The 20,341-nt window shown below is 52.0% G+C and overlaps 1 protein-coding gene across 2 annotated transcripts in view; it reads left to right on the forward strand.

The window, feature by feature from the left end:
- Tnrc18 (trinucleotide repeat containing 18) overlaps positions 1-20,341 on the forward strand; it is a 76,916-nt gene that overhangs the window by 48,861 nt on the left and 7,714 nt on the right. For both annotated transcript variants that reach the window (XM_090329819.1, XM_090329818.1), the window contains 8 exons: positions 1,700-1,975; positions 6,762-7,028; positions 12,491-12,918; positions 15,791-15,943; positions 16,427-16,568; positions 18,958-19,075; positions 19,583-19,658; positions 19,772-19,880. In XM_090329819.1, the coding sequence (XP_090185945.1) occupies positions 1,700-1,975; positions 6,762-7,028; positions 12,491-12,918; positions 15,791-15,943; positions 16,427-16,568; positions 18,958-19,075; positions 19,583-19,658; positions 19,772-19,880 (1,569 nt within the window). The remainder of the gene's footprint in view (positions 1-1,699; positions 1,976-6,761; positions 7,029-12,490; positions 12,919-15,790; positions 15,944-16,426; positions 16,569-18,957; positions 19,076-19,582; positions 19,659-19,771; positions 19,881-20,341) is intronic.

Here is a 20,341-nt window from a genome sequence, read left to right on the forward strand (position 1 = left end):
GTGGTGCTGAGGCTCAAGTGGTAGAGCTCTAGTCTTGAGAAAGTCCAAGGACAGTGCTCAGGCCCTGAGCTCAAGCCCAGGACTGGCAAAAAAAAAAAAAAAAGAAAAGAAACTTGGGGCTGGGAAGGTAGCTTAGTGGTTGAGTCCTTGTCTCACATGCACGAAGCCCTGGGTTTGATTCCTTAGCACCACATAAACAGAAAAGGCCAGACGTCGTACTGTGGCTCAAGTGATAGACTGCTATCCATGAGCAACAGAAGCTCAGGGACAGTGCCCAGCCTCTGAGTTCAAGCCCCAGGTCTGACAAAAAGAAAAGTGCCTCTGGGCTCAAATTTAAAATACCATCTTCCAGGGCTATTGGGGGTCATAAGGGTGCCCACGTGAACCAAGAGCTGGATGTGGCTTCTAGTGTAGGGTTGCTGATGTTTTGTTGCAGAGCTAGGTGTGTGTGTGTGGTGCCCTGGACTAGTGGGTCATCAGGCTGTGCCTTTGCATGGCTGGGTCATGTGAGATCGTCATAACTTTAGTGTCCTCCCGATCCAGATAAACGTGGTCAGACAGCGCCGCCACCTGTAGACACCAGGGAAGCAAGACCCTGACTTGTTACAGGAGATGGAAGAAAGAATGGCACCTTGGTGTTTTCCCAGCATGGGTTGCAGGTCCTGTGTGGCATACCCAGTTGATTGTCATGGCATGCCAAATGCATTGTTGCTGATTACCATCTCTGGCCTGTGATGTGGCCACTGGATGGAGAAGAGAATGCACAGAAGGGAGAGCTGTGGTATTGTGGCTGGCTGGTGACTTGGCAGGCATTGACTTCCCTGATGCAGTGGGGGTTTGGCTCTGTGGACAGAGGAGCTGTCCAGAAGCAGCTGGGTATGTCTCTTGGCCTGCTTGCGGCATGGTTTCTCTTGGCCTGGGAGATCTGTTGCTGCCTGTGTGACCCCTCTCCTGCTGGACGTGGGTTTTACCCAACTAAGAGATTACAGGCTTGGCTGGGTTGCCTTTTTTTCTGGTCTTACCCAACAAACCGAAATGGTACAGGCGTAGGTTCATCGCACGGGATCGATCAGACATGTGTTCCCTCACAGACCCACACCCCCCACCCCAATAAAACTTCACATCTCTTGGGTTTTGGGGATGTGGCCAGGCCAGAACCTTACACTGAGCCGGTGATGTGGTCAGGAGGTCCTGAGCGTGGCGCCATTGGTCACTTCCCTTGGTGTAAATCTCACGGCGCCTTTTGAGGCTGCCACTGTGATGTGCTTTGGTAGAGCTGAGTGTGATTGTGCCTTCCTGTCCTGGCCATGCCCCTCCTCAGGGGAGCCTCAGGACTCTGCCAGCTGGAGAGAGGTGCAAAGGAACCGTGTGTGGTGGGTTCCAGAATCCTAAGAGAATCCCTCCTGAGATCGAGGCTCAGTGGCTCTCCTCACAGGGGCTGGAGAGGCACATGTGACTCAAGTGGGACTTTTGTCATCTCTTACCCTGGTCAGGTGACCCAGGCTGCCTGGTACTCATGTTCAGGGACCTCCCCAGGCCAGAAAGAGAGCTGGGCATCACAAGAGGTCTCCCAGAGCCAGTGGGTACTTGGTCCTGTATTTTGGCATGCCCTCAGAGGCACCCATGGTGGTGTGGCGAAGACCCAAGCCCCCTCCTCCTGCACACGTGACTTACCTATGCCAAACCACTTTGACTACAGATACGGACTCTGAGGAAGAGGATGACTTCCTGAAGGATGAGTGGTCTGCTCAAGGCCCCTCCAGCTCCAAACTGACCTCCTCCCTCCTGTGCGGCATGGTGGCCAAGAGCAGCAAGCCAGTGGCAGGCCCCAAGCTGACCAAGAGGGGCCTAGCAGCCCCCCGAACTCTGAAAACCAAGGCAGGTGCTGGCAGAAAGCAGCCTTTCTGCTTGCTGCTTCGAGAAGCTGAGGCCCGCTCCTCCTTCAGCGACTCTTCGGAGAACTCCTTTGACCAAGGTTACTAGCTCCAAACACACAGTCTCTTCCATGTTTTAGAGTGAGAGTGAGTGGGGGAAAGAGAGTGAGCGAGTGAGAGAGAGTGCACAGCAAGGATGGCTGCGGATGGACAGCCGTCTTGGTCTTTGGCAGCGTAGTCTGCCCTATCTTCCCTGTTTTGATTCAATTTTTATCTGTACTGTTACCATCTTGATTTTATCACTGGCTGGCTCTTTTGCAGCCTCAGACCAACTGGCCATTAGTTTGCACTCCCCCCCCTTCCTCCCAACATGTCCCTGCCCCTGTCCCTATTCCCTGCCCCTGCCCCTGCCCCTGCCCCTGCCTCTGCCTCAGGCCCTGTGCCTCTTTGACCTTCCCAGGCTGGGCTGGGCACTGTCCCCTGGCATAGGCCTGAGGAAGCTGCCCAGGAGACTTTTGTAAATGGACTTCTGTCAGTCGTGTGGGCGTGTGACTTGATGTTTGTACCGCGATTTTGGTAATACCAAGCTCTATTAAACATACCAAGTTCATTTTTAACTAAACTGTGTACCTTGTCTCTCTTGCTGTGTCCTTACTAGACATTAGGTTGACACCTTCCCTCCATTTGTTGCTCCCCTCCTCCCTTCTGATCCTTCTCCTCACCCTACCCCAGAAGGAGTAGCCATGGGGGACCATTCCTTTCTATTGCTCAAGTATCCCTAGTGGTCCCTGCATCCATTTCTTTTTTGTGTGTGTATGTGTATATCTTTTTATTTTTATTTTTTTTCAAAGCTGCTTGTTTGTGGGTTCTTTTTTAAAATTTTTTTTTTTAAATTTTAAGTTTTCTTAAAGCTTCTCCTGTGACTCACCAGTGGTTAAAAAATGTTAACCAACCCAACACATGGCTTTAAGCTGGCATTTCTGCTTGGAAGGGCGAGGAGGCAGCTTAGGTACAAGGCCCTTTACCATCCTTGATTTTCGTTGTTGGATTTAGAAATGGTTAGCTTCATTGGAACACCATGTTATAGCTGTGAGTCCCCAGCCTCGGCTCAGCCAGGGGTCCTCTACCAAAGAAAGACCACGTGACTGCCAAGATGATTTTGGCTGCCAATTCTCCAGCATGAACCTTAAGTCTGCAGTATGAAACATCAGAGCCCTCCAGAGCCCTTCAACCAGAAATGTGAGAATGTTCTAGGCTTTTGTGGTTTTGCTTCAGGGTGGATCCCCTTTAGAATCAGGCCATGGGGTTCACCAGAGCCTTGTCTAGGCCCCAGATGTCACCTGCTTCCCAGGGAAGGCCTGGGGTGGGCTGGGGAATCACAGTGAACCTGGATGTGACCTGGTATGGGCCCTTGGGACCAGATCAGCCCATCGCCCCATTTTCCAGCCTTCTGTCCAAATGGGCAGAAATGGCTTTTGGGAGCCTGGGCCCTGTGGACTAGTTCCTCCTGGGCCCCTGCCACTTCTGAGCCAAGGCAAGCTAGTCCACAGAGAAGCCACCAGTCTACCTTCTTTTGTGGATGACTTGGTCTGGCTCTCCAGTTCTCCGCTCTGACCCGGCTGGGTCCTCCCCCTGCCTTCTCCCCAGCACACCACATTTTGGAATTCTGCCCTCAGCCAGGTCCCACAGACAAGTAGATGGTCCTCCTGTCCCCCTAGCCTTCTCAGAAAGGGGTCCCAGGTCCAGCAGTGCTGGTGGGCAAAGTCCAGCTAGGGGAGAGATGGGAGGAAGGGAAGGGGAGGCCTCAGCTCCCCCAGATGGGCCCTTGCACACCAGGCAGATCATTGGTGAGATCTCCAAAGGGACATTTTGGTTAATAGGTCCTTCTTATCCCCCTGGTACTAAACACTTTATTGGCTTGGCTTTTTCTAGTGTGTCTGCTTTCTCCTCCCAGCAGCTTGACCATACCTCCACCCTTGACCCCTACCCATGATGCTTTGAGTGTCTGTTTCGGTCTCTTGCATTTACCCTCATGCTGCACTTGGACGCAAAGCGAAGGCTGGGAGTAGGGCAGACGGCGCAGCGGGTAACTGAGCTTGGGGTAGGCAAAACCCTTTTCTTTCTGCCCTCTCTTCACCTCCCCTCCTTGGGGTCTGTCCCCACTGGGTCTGCCAACAGCAGAAGCGCTTTGGCTTATATTGGGTTTGGGAAACCAAACAAAACAGACAATAGCCTACTAGCCCTTGTCTTGAGTCAAGATCTTTTTTTTTTTTCTTCCTTTTTGTTTGTTTTTAATATAAAAAAATAGGGTTTTTTTGTTTTTGTTTTGGATTTTGGAGTGGTTTTTTTTTTTGGTTATTGTTTTAGTTTCTTAGGGTTTTTTTGTGTTATTTTTTTCCCCCATTTCCTTGGGTGCCTTCAGAATTTTTCTCCCCCTCTGCCCTTACAAATCTGTTGACTAAGGCCACAAGGCCACAGGAGAAATGGAGTGCACCTGCTGCATCCTTCCTCAGGGCCAGGTTGCTGGGATTGGCCAGTTTGTGGCTTTCTAGGGGTCTGACATGGCCACTGCAGCGCTCAGAAACCCAGAGCTGGCCCTCTCTTGAGGCTGCTGGCTAGGACTCGTAGAAAATTCCACACCTGAGCAACTAGGGCAGGGGGCTTTGAGAAAGAGAAATAGCCGATCCCCTGTCCCAGCCCACCACCCTCTTCCTTCCCCTGCCCAAATTGGCCAACCCCAGGGTGGGGGCTCTGACATGGGGGACCCAGGCGCTGTTGAGTCTGCCTACACTTAGCCTGCTTTGCCGCTGTGGCTCACTGGGGCGGAGACAACCATGTGATGTGGCAATGTGAATGATCTCAATGTGCACTGCTCGCCTGTCCCTGCCTGCCCTGCTGGCCTCCCTAGCCTGCTTCATCCATCGCTACCTACCCACGGGAGCCCCTCCCACCTCCTCTTCTTAGCCCACCCCCCTCTGCTTCCCTCTCCCCTCCCTCTCTTCACCCACTGTGTGGCCTCCCCCCAGTTCTGGGACTCTCCCTCCCAGGCTGGCTCAGCAGAACCCTTCCCCTGGATGAGGGGACACACACCTCTCTCTGGGCTGTACTTTTGGTCGATGGTTGCTTTTTCACTGAATGGTGGCTTGGAGCTTTGGCAGAGGAACAGGGACTTGATTACCCATCTTGCTTTGTCCACTTGTCTTTCTCTGTTCACTTGTCTTTTTCTTCCTGGCTGCCCGTCTGGCCCAGAGTATGTGTGTCCTTCTTGTTGGACATAGTTCCCTTCCAAGCCTCTTGGGTCCTGCTGTGGCCACAGGCAATCAGTACTCAGGCCCTGCTTCATGGTGTGGTGAACAAACTCCACGTGCCCCCTGTTCATGCCCCTTCGCCTGGCCCTCTATGAGAGAAAAGTCCGAAGGAAGTTTGTATTTTAGGGTACCAGTATGGTAATACATATCTGTAATCCCAGCACTTGGGAGGCAGAGGCACGAGGATCTTGAGTTAGAAGCCAGCTTTATTTTTATTTCTGATGGAGGGTTTGGTTATATGGAGGTTGCCATGTCCTGTCCTTGCCTTTTCCTACTGCCTGTGTCCTGGGCTTGCAGGCTGCCAGTGCCCAGGACAGCAGTTTACATTGCTGAACCTCAGCTTCACCCCTCCAAGATGTAACCTGGGTCAGATCACCCATCCCAGGCTGCCACAGCCGCTTGGTAGCTCCCAGGAGTGGAACAGTGTAGTTCCTGTGCAGGTCACAGGAAGTCACCTGCTGCTTTCCTTGCTTACTCTGTCTCTTTTTTTCTCCCTCCCCATCCCACTGTCGTTGGTACTGGGACTTCCTTCCTTCCTTCCTTCCTTCCTTCCTTTATTTATTTTGGTTGGCCACAGCGCTTGAACCTCTGGGCCTGGGCACTGTCTCTGAGCTCTTCACTCAAGGCTAGCACTCAACCACTTTGAGCCACAGCACCACTTCTGTTTTTCTAGTAGTTAATTAGAGATAAAAGTCTCAAAGACTCTCTTGCCTGGACTGGCTTTGAACCGTGATCCTCAGATCTCAGCCTCCTGAAGTAGCTAGGAGTACAGGTGTGAGCCACCCAGTGCCTGGCATACCTGATATTTTTAAAGCTGGGGAAATAAAAACACTCCTACATGGAACTTGTATGTTCCCTCCTTTTAACTGGCAAGAGGGCCACCCCTGGGATTCAGGAGGACAACAACCTGCCCTTAGGCTTCCCAGCATGAGGCATCAGTTTTGGATTCCGGAGACCTATCTAGGGCTGGAACCATGGTATCTCCATTCTCTGCAGAACCATCGAACTCCACCTTCCCCTGCCATAGCCGCCAGGCTTTCTACTAGCCAAACTGCCATAGGCCCCACGCCTGGACCTCCAGCCTGAACCCCACCCTCTCCCCTCCTCCTTCCTTTTCCTTCTCTCCTGCTTCCTTCCTTGGCCTCCATGTTTACGTCGGTGTGCATGTGTCTGTGTGTGCGCGTGTGTGTGCGCACACGCACGCGCGCATGCACATGTATGTGTATGAGTGTGTGAGACTGTGGCAAGCACTGTCTCCTGTCCTTGTCTGTGTCTGTCCCCTGCCCACAGCACAGGTGCATGTTGGTGCTCCCTGCCCAGAAGCCCACTTGGATGCCCAGAGTCACTGCCCCCCTCTGGGCTGTCCAGGATGCCCGTGTACCTGGCTCTGATTGGTGGAAGCCTCAGGCCATGGGTGGGGCTGGGGAATCGTTCCCCATGGTCCATGGTGAGGTCCAGAGGGTGAGGCTGGAGCCAAGTGGCTGCTCTGGCCTGGGAGAGTTGGTGGGGGGAGGGTGGCGGGGGTCTGGTGCACACCTAGGCCAGGCCTCTGACTTGCTCCCTGTTTTCTACATGCCAGATGAGAGCTCAGAAGAGGACGACGAGGAGGAGGAAGAGCTGGAGGAGGAGGAAGAGGAGGAGGAGGAGGAAACTGGAAGTGGTGGTTATAGGCTAGGCTCCCGAGAGCGGGCTGTGTCACCAGGACTGGAGGAGAGCGGGCTGGGATTGCTTGCCCGTTTTGCAGCCAGTGTCCTTCCCAGCCCCACAGTGGGGCCAGCCCTGTCGGTGGTCCAGCTGGAAGCCAAGCAGAAGGCCCGCAAAAAGGAGGAACGACAGACTCTGATGGGTAAGTATGGGTAGGGCTGCTGCCGCTGGGCGGCGAGTACTGTAGGCCCATCACACAGATGGGGAAACTGAAGCACAGAGAGGACAGGCTCAGGGCAGCTCTTCCCCAGGCAAAGCAGTTGGCGGGGGGTGGGGGGAACCTGTTCCCTAGGAAAGATCTGGTGGGTGCCCTAGAGACTGGGAAACAAAGGAGCCCGCTAGCCCAGCCTTGGGACCCGAGGTCACCCCAAGCTAGAGTGTGAGAGGTGGGAGCTGGATCAGAGATCTCCTTCCACCAACAATGAGTTTATTGGAAATAAAAATCTCACCAACTTTTCCTGCCCCAGCTGGCTTCTAATCACAGTTGTCATAGCTTATCCTCCTGAGTAGCTGGGATTACAGGCAAGAGCCACCAGCGCCTGGCCCTTTGGTTTTCTTTTCTTTTTTGCCAGTCTTGGGCTTTTAACTCAGGGCCTGAGCACTGTCCTTGGACGTTCTCAAGGCTAGAGCTCTACCACTTGAGCCATAGCACCATTTCTGGCTTTTTTTCTGTGTCTGTGGTACCAAGGAATCAAACCCAGGTCTTCATGAATGCTAGGCAAGCACTCTACCACCAGGCTAAACTCCCGGCGGCTCTTCGGTTTTCTTTGGATATAATGTCAACTATTTTCCATTTCATAAGGGAAAAAGACAATGGTTTTGATGAAGAACTTCCTTCTTTTCCAGAGGACACTAAAAGCTACAAACCTCTCTAAATGCCACTTTAGTTACATCTCACACATTTTGAATTATTAATACTTTTTTTCAGTTAGGTGTATTCTCATTGCTCTTGTGATTTCTACTTAGCCAGATGAAAAACGTTAGAAAAAGCATTATTTATTTTCCAAATATTTAAGACAAATTGCCTGGTTATCTTATTGTTACTATTTATGTGTGTCTGTCTGCTGATCCTTGGGCCTGAACTCAGAGCCTGAGCACTTTCACTGAGTTTGTTTTGTTTTGTTTTTGTTTTTGTTTTTTCTCAATGCTAGTGCTCTGCAACTTGAACCATATCTCTACTTCCAGCTGTTTGCTGGTTCACTGTCCCTGAGCTCTTCAGCTCAAGGCTACCACCCTACCCTTGAGCCAAGCTATTTCCCCCATTTTCTTTTCTTTTCTTTCTTTTTTGCCAGTCCTGGGCTTGAGCTCAGGGCCTGAGCACTGTCCTTGGTCTTTCTCAAGGCTAGAGCTCTACCACTTGAGCCTCAGAACCACTTCCAGCATTTTTCTACGTATGTGGTACCGAGGAATCGAACCTAGGTCTTTGTGCATGCTAGGCAAACACTCTACCACTAGGCCAAACTCCTGGCCCGACTTCCCCCATTTTCTAGAGGTTAATTAGAGGTAAGTCTCAGGTCCTTTTGTTTCTGGGCTGGCTTTGAACCTTGATCCTCAGATCTCTGCCTCCTGAGTAGCTAGGATTACAGATGTGAGCCACCCCACCCAGCCCTCTCTGCCACTTTCTTGTCCCATCAATTTGTTAGAGCTAGATGTTAAAATCTCCAACTCTAGTGGCAGAATTCTATGTTTCTTCATTAATTCTCCCAGTTTTTCTTTACAAGTCTTTACAAGCTAATACTAGGTATATGCATGGTTTTTTGGTTATGGGGCTTGAGCCTGTGTTAGAAGAAGCTGTTCATCTCATGGTGGGAAGGTGAAGGAAGAAGAGGCTGATGTCCCATGATGCCCTGAGGGCACCCCCCCACACACACAATCATCTGACTTCCTACCATCAGATCACACCTCCTTCAGAGGCCACTGCCTCTCAGAAGAACCACAGCAGGGAATTCTAAGCTTTCAACTCCTGAAGCCTAATGAGCATATTCCAGACCTAAACAGAAGCAGGTCTCGGGTCTCCTGCTGTTGTCTGAAGTGACCACAGTATACCTGGTATAGACAATGTATCTGTATGGATTCTGCAAAGTTCTCTTTGATTATGAGCCGGTATCACTTGAAGTATTCCCCTTACCCCCATCAGCTCTTTGGTCCCTTTTGTGAATTTATTCCCCCCCCCCCTTCTCTCCCCCTCTCCCACCCCCTCTCTCTCTTTCCCCGCTCCCCCTCCCTCTCTCTCTTCCTCTTTTTTTTTTTTTTTTTTTTTATGGTGGGTCATGGGGTTTGAACTCTGGGCCTGGCACTATTCTTGATCTCTTCAGCTCAAGGCTACTACCCTACCCCTTGAGCCTCAGCCCCACTTCCTGTTTTCTAGTGGTTAACTAGAGATAAGTCTCACTGTCTGTAGTGTCCGGGCTGGCTTTGAACTGTGATCCTCAGATCTCAGCCTCCTGAGTATCTAGGATTACAGGCATGAGCCATCATGCCTCGCTTCTTTTCTTTTTTTTAAACAGTACCAGGGTTTGAACTTGGTATGGTATTTGCTAGTTAGACACCACATTCCCAGCATTTTTCCTTCAGTGGATTTCTCATTTCTGGAACTACAGAACTGCAATTTGCAGTTCTAGAATTTAGTTCTTTTTAGCCTTTTCCGTTTCTTTCCCTGTTTCCTGCCACCTCCACTTTTTTTTTTTTTTACAGTCCTGGGGCTTGAACTAAGGGCTGGGTTCTGTCTCTGAGCTTCTTTTGCTAAAGGCTGGCACTTCAATCACAGCTTACCACTTCTGGCTGTGGTACTAGGGAATCAAACCTAGGGCTTCAGGCATGCTAGGCAAGCATTGTACCACTAAACCACATTCCCAGCTCCTTTCTGCTGGCCTTTAAATTTCTGTAGAGAAGTTTCCAAGTTTTGTTTTATGTTTTCAAGGATAGTTATGATACTCAAGGTGATTCTTTGTCCTTTTTCTAATGCTGGCTTCATTTCAGTCTAAAGCGACTGCTTTTCTTTTCTCTTTAGCATATGTTGGACACCATGTTGGTTTTTCATCTGTTGAATAATTTTAGGCTGTGTACCAGGCATTGTGGAACTCTGGGCCTGGGCGCTGTCCCTGAGCTGCATTTGTTCAAGGCTGACACTACCATTTAGCCACATTGCCAATTTTTCTGAGTAGTTTATTGGACATGAGTCTCACGAACTTTTCTGCCTTTTTTTCCATTCTCTTTTTTCCAAGACCTACCTTCCTTCCTGCCTTCCTTTCTCTCTCTCTCTCTCTCTCTCTCTCTCTCTCTCTCTCTCTCTCTCTCTCTCTCTCTCTCTCTCTCTCTCTCTTTCTTTCTCTCTTTCTGTCGGTTGTGGGACTTAAACTCTGGGCCTGGGTGCTGTCCCTGAGCTCTTCAGCTCAAGGCCACCACCCTACCCCTGGAGCCACAGAGCCACTTCGGTTTTCTGCTGTTTAATTGAAGGTAAGAGTCTCATGGTCTTTAGTGCCCGGGCTGGCTTTGAACCGTGATCCCCAGATCTCAGCCTCCTAAGAAGCTAAGAGTGTAGGCATGAGCCACCGTGCCTGGCTTCTTTTTTTCTTTTTTTTTCTTTTGCCAGTCCTGGGGCTTAAACCCAGGGCCTGGGCCCTGTTCCTGCGTTTCTTTTGCTCAAGACTCACACTCTACCACTTGAGCCACAGTGCCAATTCTGTCTTTGTACATATGTGGTCCTGAGAAATCAAACACAGGGCTCCTGACCTCTAGACTTCCTTTTCCTTCTTCCTCTCCCTCCCGCCCACCATTAATCTTGGGGCTTGAACTGTCAGGGCCTGGGAACTGCCTTTTTTTTTTTTTTTTGCCAGTTGTGGGCTTGAGCTCAGGGCTTGATCACTATCCTTGGACTTTCTCAAGGTTAGAGGTCTACTACTTGAGCCATAGCACCATTTCTGGCTTTTTTTTCCTATGTCTGTGGTACCAAGGAATCAAACCCAGGTCTTCATGCATGCTAGGCAAGCACTCTACCACTAGGCCAAACTCCCAGCCCCTGGGCACTGCCTTTGAGCTTCTTTTGCTCAAGGCCAGCACTCTGCCACTTGAGCCACAATACCATTGCCAGCTTTTTCTATTTATGTGGTACCAAGGATCCGAACCCAGGGCTTTATGCGAGCTAGGCAAGCACTCTACCACTCCCCGCCATACTCCCCACTCTTCCTTCTTACAGTGTTTTGAAGCAGGGTCTTACTGTGTAGCCCAGGGTGTGCACCAGCACTATACTTGGCTGGCTCTTTGCTATTTTCTGAGCTCAGAAGGACTTATATCTTTGCCAAGAGTACCTCATTCCGTGCGTATATGTCAAGAAGACTAGTAAGAAATGGGGTATGAGGGGCAGAGACAAGGTGTCACCCTTTAATACACATTCCCCTTCCATGTAGATCTTCTCTGCCACTGTTACCTACTCCATAAGCACACCTGCAATGGGGCTGTGCATCTGAGGTTCTAGCCATTATTGGTTGAGTTCTCATTCCTTCATACTCAGGCCTGAACTCTCATTGCCTCCTGAGGTCCCTTACAACCCCTGTGTTGTAGCAGGTCTGTCATCACAACTTTAAAGAAGACTGGGGGACCCTGTTTGCTCTAGAGAAGTGGGGCCTGCTGTGGGCACCAGGATGGTCAGGCTGCCTGCTTCCCAAGGGGGATCCGAGGGCTGGAATTGAGCCCTGGTCTGGGGGGTTCTGGGAGTCTTGGGGCAGATCACTGTCCCTGTCTATGGCTGGCACAGACACCTCATCCTGAGTCTGGCCATGATCCCCTCACTTGGTACTTGTGCTGAACACTGGCGCCGTGCCAGGTTTAGCTGAGCATCACCAGAGATCCTTGGAGAACTTAGGGAGCTACTTCTAGGAGTGGGACAGGTGGGATAGGTCAAGATAGGGGATAGGACACTAGGAGGGGTGATCACCTGGGACCAGGGAGCCATGGGTGAAGGGGACATCCAGGTGCTAGGTCTGTTCTTGGCACAGCAGAGTTGACATCCCAGGTTGATGTTGGGGGAGCGATGGAAGGGAAGCCCAGAGTTGAGACAGCAGGGAGGATGGGAGGTGTGGACTACAGCCGGAAGCTCTGCAGAGGTCACTCGTCCCCAGACCCAGAGCAGAGGAGGCTGTGGAGGACATGAGGACCTGGGCTGGCAGGAGAGTAGGGTGGGGTGGGGCCCCTCGGCCATGGGCTCCAGTTTAGCCAGCCATCTAGGAAGGGGAGAGACCTACAGGAACTTGGGACTGCCCAGCACGGAGGGTTTGGGGCTTTCCTGTGGACTTTCCCACCTGCCTCCCATGGGCCCTCTCCCTGCAGGTGGACACCTTTCCCTATGCACCTGCCGGCCTTCTGGGGTTTCCAGGGCCCCGTGGGAGGGGCTCCCAGAGAGGGTCCAGAGTGAGGGACTGGGCACAGGCAGGGCTGGGTCAGGTGGGCCTGGACAAAACTCACACCTCCCCTTCCAGGCCTCAGTTTCTGTCTTGGCAGCAGCAAGAGAAGCTCCCTCTACCTTCCTGGTGGGGGGCCTGCTGGGTGGAAGAGAAGCCCCCAGAGGCCCTGCCCACAAGCTCCCTTCCTCCCTCCCCCCATATCCAGGCACAGAGTTTGAGTACTCGGACTCAGAGAGCGAGGTCAAGGTGCGCAGACAGTCGCCTGCTGGGGTACTGCGGCCCAAGAAGGGGCTGGGGGAGCTGGGTCCCCCACTGGCTGCACCCACCACTGGTGCCCGTGGCCTTGGCCCAGGCCCCACCAGCCCAGACAAGACGAAACTGGCTCCAGAGAAGGGGCGCAAGGCCCGGAAGCTACGGGGCCCCAAGGAGAACGGCTTTGAGGCTGGGCCCGAGGCCAGTGACGACGACCTGTGGACACGGAGGCGCAGCGAGCGCATCTTCCTGCACGACGCCAGCGCTGCCGCCCCTGCACCCAGCAGTGCCCCTGCGCCCCGGGCTGCCCGCGCCAAGGCCGGTGCCCCCAGCCCACGCAAGGACACCAGCCGGGCCAAGGACAGGAAGGACCCTCGGAAGGTAGGGTTCTGGGGTACCCCAGACTCCGGGAACTGTTGCTGTGTCATTTGTGCATTGGCATGGGCCCAAGTTAATCAGCTTCCTGTAACTGGAATTTAAGACAAGGGTGTGGTGGTCATGCCTGTAATCATGCATTGAAGAAACAGGCAGGGAGATGATGAGTTCAAGGTCAGCATGGGGTAGGGAGACCTTGTCACAATTTTTTTTTAAGACAGGTTTGTTTTGGCCAAGTGCAGTGGCGCATGCCTGTAATCCTAGCTGCTCAGGAGGCTGAGATCTGAGGATCTTAGCAAAGAGAGTCTGAGACTCTTATCTCCAGTTAACCACTATGAAACTTCTGGTTTTCTAGTGGTTAATTGGAGATAAGAATCTCATGGACTTACAGTGCCTGGGCTGTTTTTGTCGGTTGTGGTACTTGAACTCTGGGCCTGGGTGCTGGCTCTGAGCTCTTCAGCTCGAGGCTACGGCTCTACCCCTTGAGCCTCAGTGCCACTTCTCGTTTTCTAGTGGTTAATTGGAGATAAAGAGTTTCACTTTCTTTAGTGCCCGAGCTGGCTTTGAATCTCCATCCTCAGATCTCAGATCTGATTGGTGGCCTGTAGCTGGTTTCTAGATCTTTCCTCCCTGGCATGGCCATGTGTGAAGTTTTGGGCTGCCTTCTACCCACATGCAAGGAGTCACTTGTCAGTCCCCCAGTGGGGTACCCTGAGGTGCTAGGGATGCGGTGGCTCTGGGAGCAGTGTGGTCAGGAGTGCACTGTAGCTGGACAGGAAGGCCAGGCTGTGGTGGCCATTGTGGAGACTTGGGGGCAGGCCCATTGCTGGGGATACTTGCATGACACGGGTCACACTCGACACAGCAAATGGGGAGTACCTCCATACACTAACATGACAAGACGCCTTTTCTTCCTTTTTTTTTTTTTTTTTGGTTGGTCATGGGACTTGAACTCAGGGCCTGGACACTGTTCCTGACCCTTTTTGTGCTCATGGCTAGTAGTGTTCTACCGCTTGAGCCACATCACCACTTCTAGTTTTTGAGTGGTTAATTGGAGTCTCATGGGGACTTTATTGCCCTGTCTGACTTCAAACAGCAGTCCTTAGATCTCAGCCTGCTAAGTAGCTAGGATTACAGTGTGTGGGTAATAGGACTCTCTCTTTTTTTTTTCTCCCAGTCCTGCATCTTGAACTCAGGGCCTGAGCACTGTCCTCGCACTTTCTCAAGGCTAGAGGTCTACCACTTGAGCCACAGCACCACTTCTGCCTTTTTTCTATGTATGTGGTACCGAGGAATTGAACCCAGATCTTCGTGCATGCTGGGCAAGCACTCTACCACTAGGTCAAACTCCCGGCCCCCTCTTCCTGCTTTTTCTATGTAGGTGATACAAGGAATCAAACCTGGATCTTCGTGCATGCCAAACTTCCAGCCCCTAGGACTCTCTTTGTTTCATTCCTCTCCCTTTTAATCTTCTCTTAATCCTCCCACCCCCATCTTCCAATGCTAGGACTGCAGGTGTGGACCTGGCTCAAAGCAGGATTTCTGGACCTGTGTTTAAAAACACAGGAAGATACACACCGGGTGCTGGTGGCTCACACTTATAATCGTAGCTACTCAGGAGCTGAGACCTGAGGATCTCAGTTCAAAGCCAGCCCAGGCACAAAAGTCCGTGAGACATTTATCTCCAATTAACTACCAGAAAACCAGAAGTGGTGCTGTGGCTCAAGGAGTAGGGTGCCAGCCTTGAACTGAAGAGCTCATGACTGACTAGGGGTGCAGCTCAGGGGAAAAGCACTTATCTAGCATTCATGAAGCCCTGAGTGCCATCCCCAGTACTGCAAACCAAAATCATGTATGGATAAATAAGTATGTGTAGCCTTAATGTTTACCTCATGGAATGTTCTAGAAGGACACATCAGGTGGAGGGTTGTTGGAGAGGAAAATACATGCATCTGTGCTATGAGACAAGACTCTGTGCATTATCTTTTTGTTTTGGAAGCAACAAGGAACAAAGTATCAAAATAATGGGGAGACTGGAGGCGTGGCTTGTGGGGAGGTTGGCTCATGGAGGCATGATTGGGTGGCAGGACATTTTCCAGGCAGGCACAAGACCCTAAGGAAGGCAAAAAAGGAAAAACAAAAATCAAGAGTAAAAACCAAAACCACATTGGGTATTGGTAGTTCACGCCTGTAATCCTAGCTACTTGGGAGGCTGAGATCTGAGGATCAAGGTTCAAAGCCAACCCCGACAGGAAAGTTCTATGAGATCACTTCCAATTGTAAAAGGGGAGGGGGCGGGGGTGTAGCTTAGTGATAGAGTGGTTGTCTAGCATGCATGAAGCCCTGGGTTCAATTCCTTGGTACCACATACACGGGAAAAGCTGAAAGTGATACTGTGACTCAAGTGACAGAGCCTTGAGCAAAAAGTGTCCAAGGATACCAAGACATGTGAAAGGGTATCAAATATCATGTAACCCTTTTACTAATTACAATAAAAAAATGCTTAATAAAAAAAAATAAAAAAAGGAAAAAAAGTTAAAAAAAAAAAAAAGTGTCCAAGGACAGTGCCTAGGCCCTGAGTTCAAGCCCCAGGACTGGCAAAAAGAAAAAGAAAGAAAAGGAAAAAAAAAAAAAGCCAGAGTGGAGCTATGACTAAAGCAGTAGCAAAAATGCTCAAGGATGACATCCAGGCCCTATATCCAAGCCTTAGGCCCAGTACTAAGAACACCCCAGAAAACAAGAATACTTGGTGGGCACAAGGTGCCTAGTTCTTGGGTATAGGGTTTGGTATACTTGGGCTGCATGGACCTGCGGGAGGACAGAAGCAAAGGCCTGGGCCCTTGGTGTCTTCTGAGAGCTCTGGTTACTCTTTCTGCAGAAGAAAAAAGGCAAGGAGGCTGGGTCGGCCACCTCCCTGCCAGCCCCCCGGGTTCCTGCGCTGCCCCCTGAGACCAGGGCCCCACATGCTGGGCCCTTGGTGACCGCAAGGAGGAGCAAGGCCAAACCCAAAGGGAAGGAGGTGAAGAAGGAGGTGAGTCCCTAAGGGGGCCCGCATGGGAGGAGGCTGGACCCAGCTGTGTCCCCAAAGCCTACCCTGCCAGTGCCTCTGGAGATAGACGTAGAGTAATGAGCCCAGGGCCTCCATGAGCTGTCGTGATTGACCATAGCCCCCATCTGAGCTGACACCACCTTGGCAAACAGGGAAGACCACAACCAGCAGGGCAGCTCAAGGCCTGTGGGGCCACAAAAACACGTGTTCCTTGGGGAGACAGAGGGACTGCTCCTTCAAATGCATCATGCATAGCTGAAGTTGTTGCCTTAGTTTCTCCAAGGAGGAAACTCAGATGTCTGCTATGACTGCACTACGTACACGCCCTCTCCCCCCCATGCATAGCCAGTACCACTGCAGCCTGGCTGGCCCAACTGTGGCTCTGGGTCCTGGGGAGGTTCTCCTGCAGGGCCAGACCCCGAGCCTCATACTCAGCACCCCCGTTCCACTGTGTTCTGTGGCTAGAATCGGGGCAAAGGTGGGGCTGTGAGCAAGCTGATGGAGTGCATGGCCGCTGAGGAGGACTTTGAACCCAACCAGGACTCGAGCTTCTCTGAGGATGAGCACTTGCTACCTGGCGGAGCTGTGGAGCGGCCCCTGACTCCAGGTGAGTGAGGCTGTGTGGGGCCGTAGGGGTTCTGACGGGAACCCTTCAGCCCAGGCCTGAGGCTTAGGCAGACCACAGGGGGTGCCACAGGCCTTTCACTGGCCAACAGAAAAGAGGTTACTTTAGCTCTGGCTTATTAAACCAAGAGTTGGGTTGGATCAGGGCCAAAGAGCAGCCTTAGGACCAACTGGGAGGAGACAAAAGCAGATAATCCAGGCCTTGAGGAGCAACACCAGCAGCTCTCCCAGGCTGTCTGCAGGGATGGTGGGTGCTGGTAGACGTCCTGGGGCCAGGCTTGGAGTCAGAGGACCACTGTCCAGCCCAGCTGACTGTGAGCTGGCACTAAGGCAGGGCAGCTGGAGGAGAGAAGGAGTGGGGTGTCATGAGACAGGACTGGGTAAGGGGCCAACATTTGAGGGTTTCTAAAATTATGGTCCTAGGATCAGAGAAACCACACACTGGGCTTCGATGGCCTTACTTTGGGGCACTGGATGTGATCCCCAAAAGGTCAGATGGGGAGGAGTGGTGATGGACAGTGCAGAGCCAGGGCAGCCCTGAGGAGCAAGCATCCAACTACACTGTCACAAAAGTTAGGGGTTTGCAGGGTGCAGGTGCCTGAGCTGTTACCCCATGTGGTGGGAGATGAGGGGTCCAGCCACAGGACCTGCTATCAGGTAGTGCCCATCTGACCTAGCAGTCAGTGCTCTCCAGATGCACAGGGGCTTGAGGGGAAGGAGGGGAGCAGGCCTGGGAAGCTCCTTCCTGCCTGCCCTTTGCTACATGCCTGGTGTCTGCCACTTTTCCCTTGGCCGAAGCAAGTGCCACGACAGTGCCCGGTGTCAAGCATGGTACAAGCAAGGATGCAGAAGGGATCTCTCATTCCCAGGCTCCACAGCCCTCCGGTCTTTGTAAGGTCTCATAATGACAGAGACAGAGCAGAGAGCTGTGTGGGGCAGTCAGGGTGTGTGGGAGGCATTGGAGAGAAGGGGAAGGTAGGGGGAAAGTGGACCAGAAATGCCACTGGTTTGGGTGAGCAAGGTGGCTCATGCCTATAATTCAAACTACTTGAAAGATGGCAAATAAAAAGGTCAAGGTTTGAGGTTACCCTTAGAGGTAAAAGCAAGACCCAATCTCAACAAACAAGCTGCTGGGTATAGTAGTGTTGTATGTCTGAAATCCCAGCTATAAAGGAAACACAGGAAGGAGGATCTTGGCCGAAAAATGAGACACTCTTTGAAAAATAAGTAAAGCAAAAAAAAGTGGGGGTGGTTGAGCATGGCTCAACTAATAGAACACCTGCCTAGCACACCTGATTTGATTTTCACACCTGTAATCCTAGCTACTCAGGAGTCTGAAATCTGAGAATCTAGGTTCAGCCTAGAATGCAAGTCCATGGGACTATTATTTATGGCCAATAAATCACCAACAAAAAGCCAAACATGAGCTGGGTGCAGTGGCTCGAGCTTGTAATCCTAGCTACTCAGGAGGCTGAGATCTGAGGATTGCAGTTCAGAGTCAGCCCGGACACTTAAGACAGTGAGACTCTTATCTCTAATTAACCACTGGAAAACCGGAAGTAGCACTGTGGCTTCCAGGGGTAGGGCTGTAGCCTTGAGCTGAAGACTCAGCCCAGGCCCAGAGTTCAAGCTCCAAGACCGACAAAAAAAAAAAAGCCAAGGGGCCGGGAGTTTGGCCTAGTGGTAGAGTGCTTGCCTAGCATGCATGAATACCTGGGTTCGATTCCTTGGTACCACATACATAGAAAAAAGCTGGAAGTGGTGCTGAGGCTCAAGTGGTAGAGCTCTAGCCTTGAGAAAGTCCAAGGACAGTGCTCAGGCCCTGAGCCCAAGCCCAAGACTGGCAAAAAAAAAAAAAAAAAAAAAAAAAATTCAATAAAGTGTCAGATTTAAGAAAAAAAAAAAAAGCCAAACATGGAGCTCAACTGGTAGAACACTAGCCTTGAGCAACGAAAGCTCAGGGACAGATGATGGCTCCAGTTCAAGCTACAGGACTGCAGAAAGGGAAAGAGAAGTGGAAGAAGGGAGCGGGAGGGAGACCCCAGAGGTTGGGCAGGGGGCAGGGTGAGGAAAATAGCTTACCCTGAGCTCTCAGGGCTGGTAACTCGATGCAGAAGGGCCTCATGCAGTGCTGGTCGTTGGATGGGGCCTGCCTGCGATCTTGGAGGGGCAGAGGGGGCTGCCACATTCACACCCCTTCCTGGGTGTGCACTTTGGTTTGTATAGTGTTGGGGGCCATTGGGCTCAAAAAGGGTGTCCCCTAGGTGCTCTGTCCTAGAGGTGACTTGGGGGCCCCCAGGGGTCCTGTGAGGAGAGGGCCTCCCTGGTGCCCTGCCCTGTGCCCAGCCTTGCCTCCCCCCGCCCCCCCCCAGCACCACGTTCCTGCATCATTGACAAGGACGAGCTGAAGGACGGTCTGCGCGTGCTCATCCCCATGGATGACAAGCTGCTGTACGCGGGCCACGTGCACACTGTGCATTCCCCGGACATGTGAGTCACGGACTGCTCTGAGCCTGGGGCAAAGGGAACAGGGTCCAGGCAGTCCCAGCACCCCTAGGGTACTCTGCGACCCCTAGGTTTGCAACTGAGGAAACCGAGGCCAGGAGGAAAGAGAATTTGTCCCTACTGCTGGATACTGATGGCTCATGCCATCAGTCATCTAAGGATCACAGTTTGAAGCCAGCCCCTGGCAGAGATGCCTGTGAGACTTTTATCTCAATAAACTACTCAGAAAAAACGAGAAGTGGCACTGTGGCTCAAGTGGTAAAACATTATTAGCCTTGAGCACAGAGAGGCTCCGAGACAGCACCCAGTCCCGAAGTTCAAGCTCCAGGATTGGCAAAAAAGAAAAGAAAAAGGAAGTATTTGCCCCTAGTTACATAGCAAGTCAGCAGCGTTGGGCTCTGGGGGCCAAGCCCCAGGGCTCCACGGGCTGTGCTGAGGAAGCCGGCCTGGGGTCTCTAGTCACTGTCACCTCATACATGTTCCTCCTGCCAGATACCGTGTGGTGGTGGAGGGCGAACGAGGGAACCGGCCCCACATCTACTGCCTGGAGCAGCTGCTGCAGGAGGCGGTGAGGGGAGAGGGGGGTGGAGAGGCAGCATGGGGGACCCGGGCTGGGGAGTGGGGGGTGCACAGGGCTTTGTTCCTGGCCACCACCCGGGATTCAATCCCACATTCCCCCAGATCATTGACGTGCGGCCAGCCTCCACACGCTACCTGCCACAAGGGACCAGGATTGCTGCCTACTGGAGCCAGCAGTACCGCTGCCTGTACCCTGGCACCGTGGTCCGAGGTGAGTTGTCTCCTTCCCAGCATGCGCCTGGGTCCAAGTGAATACATAATGGATGGATTTGTTGGGTCCTCCAACCCAACTGAACTGGCTTAATCTTAGACCTTTCCTGACTCACATAACAAAATGAGGGGGGGTTTCTGAACAGCCGGATCCAGGAGCACTATATTCGCTTGCTTTCCCACAGCAGGACCATGGTCTCTGCTGGGTAGGGAGGTACTTGAACGCTTGAGCACAACCTGTCTGCATCCAAGTCCTAGTGTGAACTGAAGTGCTCACTGACCCTCTGTGGTGAGGCTGAAGCTAAGGAGTTGCCCACAGCATCCAGTCCCTAGTTGTTTGCTATAGTCCTAGCCTTCGGATGCTTGGCTAGGGTGATGTGTTTCCCATCTACCAATCAGTCTTTTTTTTTCTTTTTTTTTTTTGGGGGTCAATCCTGGGGCTTGAACTGAGAACCTGAGCAC

This window comes from Megascapheus bottae, chromosome 3, assembly GCF_031878675.1.
Source record: "Megascapheus bottae isolate mThoBot1 chromosome 3, mThoBot2.hap1, whole genome shotgun sequence".
NCBI classification, from domain to species: Eukaryota; Metazoa; Chordata; class Mammalia; order Rodentia; family Geomyidae; genus Megascapheus; species Megascapheus bottae.